Source organism: Rana temporaria, chromosome 3 (genome assembly GCF_905171775.1).
Source record: "Rana temporaria chromosome 3, aRanTem1.1, whole genome shotgun sequence".
In the NCBI taxonomy this organism is placed as follows: Eukaryota; Metazoa; Chordata; class Amphibia; order Anura; family Ranidae; genus Rana; species Rana temporaria.
The window spans coordinates 270,079,004-270,087,760 of NC_053491.1; the positions used below are offsets into that span (position 1 = coordinate 270,079,004).

At 41.4% G+C, this 8,757-nt stretch overlaps 1 protein-coding gene and 1 long non-coding RNA gene across 6 annotated transcripts; one reads left to right on the forward strand and one right to left on the reverse strand.

Annotated features, from left to right (window-relative positions):
* The first annotated feature begins 200 nt into the window (after positions 1 to 200).
* Positions 201 to 4,623, forward strand: LOC120932341. The gene is made up of 5 exons (XM_040344664.1): positions 201 to 587; positions 820 to 989; positions 1,124 to 1,192; positions 2,777 to 2,836; positions 3,955 to 4,623. The coding sequence occupies exons 1-5, from the start codon at positions 346 to 348 to the stop codon at positions 4,329 to 4,331; spliced, it is 918 nt and encodes a 305-aa protein (XP_040200598.1). The 5' UTR covers positions 201 to 345; the 3' UTR covers positions 4,332 to 4,623.
* Positions 659 to 7,538, reverse strand: LOC120932342. 5 transcript variants are annotated; one of them, XR_005747956.1, is made up of 6 exons: positions 7,150 to 7,537; positions 6,953 to 7,060; positions 6,401 to 6,558; positions 3,496 to 3,618; positions 2,743 to 3,046; positions 659 to 983 (listed from the first exon to the last, which is right to left on the reverse strand). It is a non-coding gene; the product is annotated as an uncharacterized LOC120932342 (long non-coding RNA). The 5 variants fall into 5 exon arrangements; XR_005747957.1 differs by having other exon boundaries at positions 2,743 to 2,849; positions 2,975 to 3,046; positions 6,953 to 7,537; XR_005747955.1 differs by having other exon boundaries at positions 6,953 to 7,537.
* Positions 7,539 to 8,757: the final 1,219 nt, after the last annotated feature.

Sequence of the window (8,757 nt, forward strand, 5' to 3'; positions counted from 1 at the left end):
AGGAGGCATGGAGAGAAGAGGAGGCATGGAGAGAAGAGGAGGCATGGAGGGGAAGAGAGGAGTGGCGTGGAGGAGAGTAGTGGAGTGGAGGAGAGGAGCGTAGTGGAGGAAAGGCGTGGAGGAGAGAGGAGGCGTGAAAGGGAGGAGAGGAGGGTAGTGGAGGAAAGGCGTGGAGGAGAGAAGAGGCGTGAAAGGGAGGAGAGGAGGGTAGTGGAGGAAAGGCATGGAGGGGAGAGGAGGCGGGGAGGGGAGGATTGGTGTGGAGTGAAGCCGAGGCATGGAAGGGAATGTGGAGGTGTAGTGGAGCGGGAGCATGGCAAAGAAAGGAGACATGTGGCCCCTCCTATGTCAGATAGTGCGGACTCAGATGTGCAGCAGAACAAGCGAACCAAGAGACAGAAATCAAGGGGACCCATATATACCAAAGAGGAGAATGCTGCATTGGTTGCTGCAGTATCAAAAGAAAAAGTGACACTCTTCTGCCAATCCGTGCCAGCATCTGAGAAGTCAGCAGCCTGGGAACGAGTCCGGGACTCCGTGAATGCGGTCTCCAAGTTTCACAGGCCCACCAATGGCGTCAGACACAGGTAATTAATATTAAAATATTCTTTCACTCTTGTGTAAAAAATACACAGTTTTGTAGTCAATAACAAAAAAGTAACAGTTCAACGTAACCAAAAAATTTATTTGTCACAGCCACATGCTGAACAGTATACATATAACCATCACAATGTGAAAAGAAATGTGGTTTTCAAAAAACATTAATCTAAGTATTTGTTTTTTTATTAATGTAATTGTAATGTTTATGTACATTTGCAGGTTCTATGATTGTCGGGCAACGGTTACAAAGAAGATGCAGAGGCTTCGACTAGGACAAAACCGAGGAAAGCCTATCAAGTTGCGAGAGTGGGAGGCGGAGCTAAGAGATGTCCTTCTGGCAGAGGATGTCCCTGGATTCAGCAGCAGGGGTCAAAATCATAGAGCTGGTGGTGAGGAAAATTAAATATATCATTATAATTTATATATATTGCAGTTATAATATATTTGTAAAGCTATCTTATTGTTTATGATGACTACACATGTATGACTTTTATTTTTATTTTTTTACATTCATGTTTTCCAGATCAAGAAACATCATCCTTGGAAGGATCAGCTCCAACTCCAAGTACATCCTATCAACAACATTCTGGTGGTGAGTACCCAACACAAAGGATATCTAATGAACTGCTATTTACTACTTGGACCAAGTCACTGTGCCATGCAGACCGTCACAGTTGAGACAATTAGGTGCCGTTTCTGTCTCCCTGGCTACTCAGCTTTCACTATCACAGTCGAGAGCAGAAGGCTCGTTATGCACAGTGAGCCGAAAAAATAGCAATGCAAAATAGTGGGCAGCAATAGAGCAGCTGAAGAGAACTTTTTAAAATTAACCAGCAGGTGATTGGTTGGTTGCTATGCGGCCCTAACAAACAACATTATGCTGGATAACTTCAGCAACTTCTGCTCCACCCACTATAGTATTTATTGTGTCTACGGTTCTGTGTGCCCAAGCAAGGTAGCAAGGTCAGAGCTGTGGATGCTGAATTGTGACGGGGGCAGAGCTGCGTGGGGCTGTTAGGTGAAGGTGGGTCAAGTTGCAGGGTGGGACAGAGAACACAGCTGTTCACATGTGCTGTGAAGGTGGGTGAAATTTACCACTGTGAAGGGGGTTCAGATCAGAACATAATTGTGAAGAGGAAACTGTCATGTGAAGGTTCTGATCAGGTTCTGAAGGTTCTGAAGGTTACATCAGCTTCTGAGGAAGCTGATGTAAGAAATGTGATTTTTAAATCAAAAGGTGGGTATAGTAGTAGTATGTATGCACCCTTCCAAATTCAAACTTGCCTGCTTTCATTTTGTGACTAGATTTTGAGGGATGCCGAGAAAGGGGTGAGAGCTCCGCCAACAGCATAGTTTGAAAGGGAGTCCTTCTCTCATCGATCACAGGGGGGGAAGAGAGAGGAGAACACATCGATAACAGCTTTGATTTGACATTGCCGTGTTCCCCGCCGCTTGCTGCCACATACATCCCCTCCTCCGGGACTTTTATCCTGTCCAATCCCAGGACGGGCGATCTGTAAATTAAAGTTTCCTGGCCATGGGGCAGGGCTGTTTAGTAGCGGGAAAACATCAATTGAAATGAAAGCGTTTATCGCTCTTTACCTGCAGCACATGTAGGCTGCATGGTGGGCACAGGGTGCATTGGTGGGCACAGGCTACATAGGTGGGCACAGGCAGGCTTCATTGGTGGTTTTGGATAAAGTTGGTGTTAATATTTTTTTTTAATATTTTATTCTGCATAAAACAATTTTGTGTCATTTAATGAGATAATTTATGAGGGCGTGTTTAGGGGTTGAATTAGGGGTGGGGCAAGCTAAGGGTTGGGTGTGGCAACTAACTGTTGGCTAGTAACCCTTGAGGCCTGGCTAGTAGCTAATTTAGCCCTGGTACTATGTATATGGGGGTTGTAGTAAATGATATGTAGATACTTGATAGCATATTTTACATATATTTTGTTAATCTTAAAAATTGCCAGAAATGTAACATCTGTTTTAACACATCAGCAACTTCTGATTATATTTTACATTTCCTCAGTCCATTTTTGGTTGAATATTTGATTTCATAGTAGAAAATATTGTAGTTATACGACATATCTCAGGCAAAAATTGTAAATACAGCTGTTGACTTTTTCATGAACATTACCTTGACTCTTCACTCTTTCTTCCGTCTTTAACAGAAAGCTGCATTCAAGACCCTCCAGCATCGGCTTCTGGCAGGACCATTGCTCCTCCTCAGGGTAAGTGCATGATCTGGGAAGAAACAGGACACAGCACTAACTCCATTATCATCATGTACCCTATTTACACATAGGCATTTTCATGTAATACACCTAAAAGTTCAATTTAAAAATTCGTACAAAAATGACACCTCATACCTTTAGAACGTGAAAGTGAAAGGGACACTGTGATTTGAAGGGGGATTGATATATCAAGGAGGACTGCGCAAACTGTGGAAATAAATGAGAGTGGCTGTGATGTCAGAGATTCATTCCTATCACAAAGATTTTTTGCTGAACTCCACCGTGTTGAAATTTTTTTTCTGCCTTTGGTTCTTTTAATGATTTTGAATTTAGTAGCCCTTATTGAAAGGTGTTCAACAGCTCTTTTGCGCTTTTTTTTTAAACTACCGTTAAGCCTATAATATCTATACATAATATCTCTATAACCTGTATGGTTTAGAAGATATTCGCCCTGCAAACCTAGCACGGCACACTAAATTACTTACAAGGTTATTAGCTCATAATGAGCTAGTATGCTGTGCATACTAGCTCATTATGCCTTTGCTTTACAGGTATTTTTTTATCTTTTAGTGGGTATAAAAGCGCTACAAAGGTTTTTGCAGTAGGATATCAAAAATACTACGATAATAAATTTAGAAGACATATGCCCTTTTTACCTGCAACCTACTGGGACCCTTTAAGAACTTTATCTTCAACATTATCTTCACTCTTTCTTCCGTCTTTAACAGAAAGCTTTTCAGGAGTTAAATGTGCGTGTCATATGCTGATAAATATGTTATCTAATAAAGAAAAAAGATTTTCTGTTTAAGGCATTTTCTGTTTCTGCAATTTTTATATTGTATTTATTTACTTCTATAAAGGTTATTTTATTAAATAACCTTTTAAATTTTTTTAACTTTAGGATATAAATGCAATGTGTAGATTTACCTAAATAAGTTTAAATTGATTTTTTGTTTTCTCTCAATCATTAATACAACTTATCCCCCCTCCCCAACTCAATCTTTCATTTGCTCCATTATTCAATATTACTACTACATAAAAGTCTAATCTGAATAAATTCATTACTATGAACGCTTTCATCATTCATCAAACTTTGCCTATCTTATCTATTTCAGATCAGCAATACCACCCTGAGAGGAGAGTACAGTGCAGCCCGCACTCTCCTGTTCTTCTTTTGGAGAGGCTGGAGATTCAGCCAGAGATTACCCCTATCATTCCCCAGACTCCTGATTTCTCCCCCGGCCCAGAGGAGGAGCACAGAGGACAAGGTTCATTCATTCAGCCACCCCATGCCCTGATGCCACCTACTGCTGTACCGCCTTTCCCAACTGTGCAGGAGATCATTCTGAGGGAGCTTATAGAATTAAGGTGTGACAACCGAAAACTACAACGAAAGGTCAAAAGGCTTACCCGGCTTACCCATCAGTTGAGCAGGCAGCAAACTGAGAGTTTTGAAATAATTTTGGCCCGGGCAAGCCAACAACACAATTAGGCATTGGACAGAGTATATTTTGTTTACTTGAAGATATTTCCAGACACATTGCTCCAATGCCTGGGAGCTACGATGAACATATAACCAACAAAGACGTTTTGAAAAATGAAGGCTAGACCTTCCTCTGCCCATCTCATCGCAAATTATTATGCAGAATCGATCTTTTTACTGTTCCTTGATTTTGGTAGAAACGTTTTCTTATGCTGCCAAGTTACACCTACCCAGCATGTGTGTTTGTAATTTCTATGAAAATATTTTTTTTTTTGTGAATATAAAACTATTTTTGGTCTAATATTATTATTATTATTATTATTTATTTATATACATCATCACATTATCTGCTAAATTATTATGTATTCATTTCCCACACACAATAGTATTTTATTCCGAACTTCAAACTCTAAGGGCCAGATTCACAGAGTAGATACGACGGCGTATCTGCTGATTCGCCGTTGTATCTGTTGTTCTATCTATGCTATAGATAGCCATAAGATCCGACAGCTGTAATTGTTTTACACTGTCGGATCTTAAGATGCAATACCGCGGCCGCCGCTGGGGGGGAGTTTGCGTCGTAAACCAGCGCCGGGTATGCAAATTAGGAGTTACGGCGATCGACGGCGGTTTTTCGCGTTACATAGTTACATAGTTACATAGTTAGTCAGGTTGAAAAAAGACACAAGTCCATCCAGTTCAACCACAAAAAATAAAAAAACAAAAATAAAAAACACAGTAAAATCCTATACACCCAACTCCATTCCCACAGTTTCACGTCGCAAAGTTAGTCTTTTTTTTTTGGTGCCCTAACTTTAGTCAGCAAGCGTATTGCTGTCTAAAAGTATGGCCGTCGTTCCCGAGTTGAAATTTTAAAAATAACGTCGTTTGCGTAAGCCGTCCAGTAATACGGAATTACGCTACGCGCGTCGCCGTTCGAAAAAATTACGTCACGGCGCGCAATGCACGACGGGAGTTCGGAAACGGAGCATGCGCGGTAGGTCCGGCGCGGGAGCGCGCCTAATTTAAATGGCACACGCCCATTTAAATTGTCCCGCCTTGCGCCGGAGGCCGCCGGCGTAGGTTTGCATCGCAAGTGCAAGTACTTGCGATGAAAAATTGCGGCGGTGTAACGTATCTATGATACGTTACGCCGCCGCTCTTCTATGTGAATCTGGCCCACACAGTCTACCTTAAACTATTCATTTATATTTTAATGTTTCCCCACTGTTAGTGGACACTGGACAGTAAAACAACACAGGAAGCAGGGGGGGGGGGATACTAACAGCAGTGGGAGTGTGGATACTGGAATAAGATAGCCAGGGTGAAAAATTATAGACCGAGGGGCTAGGGAGGTAGCGGAGGACAATATAAGTAGACATTAGGGAAAAACATGTATCCCACTATCACATCTTGTAAAGACACGTGGAGGCATTTTGCAATTTTGTATCTTCAAATGGTATGCAGCAGAGCTGAGTTAGGCAGAGAATGTACCCGATCGGCAGGGATGGACTGGGACAAAAATTTGGCCCTGGACTTCATCCAGACTGGCCCACTTTGACAGGACAACTCCCGCAACCCCCCCCCCCGGCCACCCAAGCCCCCTCTCCCCCTTCACTAGCCCCTAGCCGTTCTACTTTATTAGGCAGTACCACTGGGGAAGCTAGACATTATTTCACCCGGGGCAAAGAATCAGTTTGGTGCCCCCCCCCTTATGGGACAAGATTAGGCAGAAGTGAGAAACTCCCAGGCCATAGCTGTTAAATCAGCTGTCCGTCCCCTCCCCCATGCTCCTCTGTCGTCCCCCCTTGCTCCTCTGGTCCTCCCTCTGCTTCTTTGTTCCCCCCCAGGTGAGCGCTGTGGGTAGGGAGAGACAGAGGAGCTGAGGGGGGCGGCGGTCTGCTGTCACTGAAGCCGGCCCACTGAGCCATCGGTCCACCGGGAAACTCCCTGTAGTCCCAATGGCCAGTCCATCCCTGCCGATCGGTAAACTAATGAGAAAATATCTGCTTTCGCTGCAATGGAATTTTAATCACTATTCCAAAAGATAATACAGTTCCCAGTCTCCCTGTTCTTACCTTGCATGGAGCTGAGCAGCATTCAGATCCCTGGTGGTCAGAATGGAATCAAAATACCAGGGCCAAGATAAAGCATGAGTTTAGATTTGTAGCTCTGGGAAGTGTGGAGGTGATACACTGACAATGGCATAGAAGAAATTATTTCGATGTCAAAAAACCTAAAATAAGTAACACAACTGTATTCCATATATACATCAAAATAACATTTTTGCACATTATGCATTCCATGACACACACCAATATACTTACTCACACCCACTTAAAATATACATATACACAGTGACACACACTGACCCATAAAGACGACACACACTTTAACTGACAGACACACTGGCCAATAAATGAAGTGCCTTGTAAACAAAGCCAGACTGACCCAGACACTTAATCACAGAAAAACACAGACATACTCACATTGACCCTTAAACACACAGACTAACCCCATACTCACTCACACACAATGACAAATAAATGTGATTTATTTAAAAAAAAAAGTCATACAAGTATATCATTATAACATCCTAAGTGGGGTTTACTCTTAGTCTTAATACTTACTATGAAGTGCTGAAAAAACCTCATGTGTTTTTCTATTTGCTTCCTCCTCATCCACATCCAGGTCCAATGTTAGGCATGCATGTGAGACATGACGTCAGTAAATTGCAACTGCAAAAAAAGAGAGAGGGATATAAATTAGAAGAAATAATTAATGGAATGATGGAAGGTGAGTAGGGGAAAATTGATAAGCCACTCACGTGTTTAAGGGTGCCACAGGCAACATACTTAACCAGGATTAAATCCATAGTGTGGTGAGATGTCTTCCAAACGTGAACTGTAATATTTCTTCTTTGAGGGCAGGTGGCAGCAGTCTGCACTGCAGCAAGAGCACAGTAGGAGGAGAGCCCCAGTGTTTGTGGGAGTATTGCGAGCCGTGGAATTGTGGAGTAGGTTTCTTTATGGAATGGTAGCTTTTTTTTTTTGTGGCTTAATTTCAGAGCCAAGGAGTCAAAACATTACTCCAAAAACGAATGAAAAATAAACAAACTAACCCCAGCTTGGGTTGATAACATTCTTGCAAACGGTGGTAGTAGATATTGGATTTGTGAATGTAAACAAAAACTATTATTATTTATTAATTATTATTATTATTATTATTATTATTATTATTATTATTATTATTACCCTTATGCATAGATCTACTTCAATTCAAACGTTTGCAAGTTGTAAGATGTGATGGGAAATAATAAAATCAACAAAAACAAACATAGTGCATGTCAGGATTCAAAATAGATATATCAACAGAAATGAATAAATATATAGTACTTTTAGCTACCTGGAAGACTATATTAATGCTTACCTGTATGTAGGTGCTTGAAATACCTCCATTCATGGTTTAGGGGATAATTTAGAACGATCGTGCATTTTCTTAAGGTGGTCATGCCAGGACTGGCAGACCTGCGTGCATAGCATAGAAGCTGATTATGTAATACTCACCTGCGATCAAAGCCCCCGCTGCAGTGGCCGACACATCATCGGGCAGCAGCATGTAGGCCCGGAGTTACTTCCGGGTTTTGCGCTGTGATTGCCCAGAGACGCTAAACCTGCACGTTTAACAGCGGGATTACATGTCGCCAGCCGTTGTGTCGGCCACCGCAGCGAGGTTTTCGCCGATCAGTGGTATTACATAATGAGCTAGTATGCTATGCATACTAGCTCATTATGATATAGTATGCAGGTATTTGCCTTTGTCTTGCACGTATTTTATTTTTGTATTTTATTTAAAGTGGGCTTGCAACCACATTATTAAATATTTGTATTTCAAAAGCTAAAATCTCAAAGTTAGAGATTGAGAGCCTAACAAGCTAGGATCACCCTTACAGTATAAACTCTTTTTTCATGTTTACAACCTCTGAATTATTTGGGGGGGGGCCTGGGGTCAGGAAATTATAAAAAAAAATAGTAAATAAAATGTTGAGGTAATCAATGTTGCCCACCCAACAAAAAATAAATCTTTGAATTATATAGACTGTGGCTGATCACAGCTTCTCATGCTTGCTGTATCTACATTGTGATTGATACTTTATCGTATATTGTATTCATGTAACATTACTTTTGGTACATACAGTATATCATGACATGCACTATATTTGGTTTTGTTGTATTTATTTTTTGGCATCGCCATCTATACTTGGAACAGGTAAATTATTAACAATATCTTTATCGATTTGATAAACATAAGAACTTAAGAAGTAGTATAATTAGAATTATTCTGTTGTAAAGCTTAGTTCTGGGTAGCCCAGCTTTGGAAGATTGACTTTCAGAAATGCCATCTGCTCCATCAGCTGTGGGGCCAGCTGGGACCT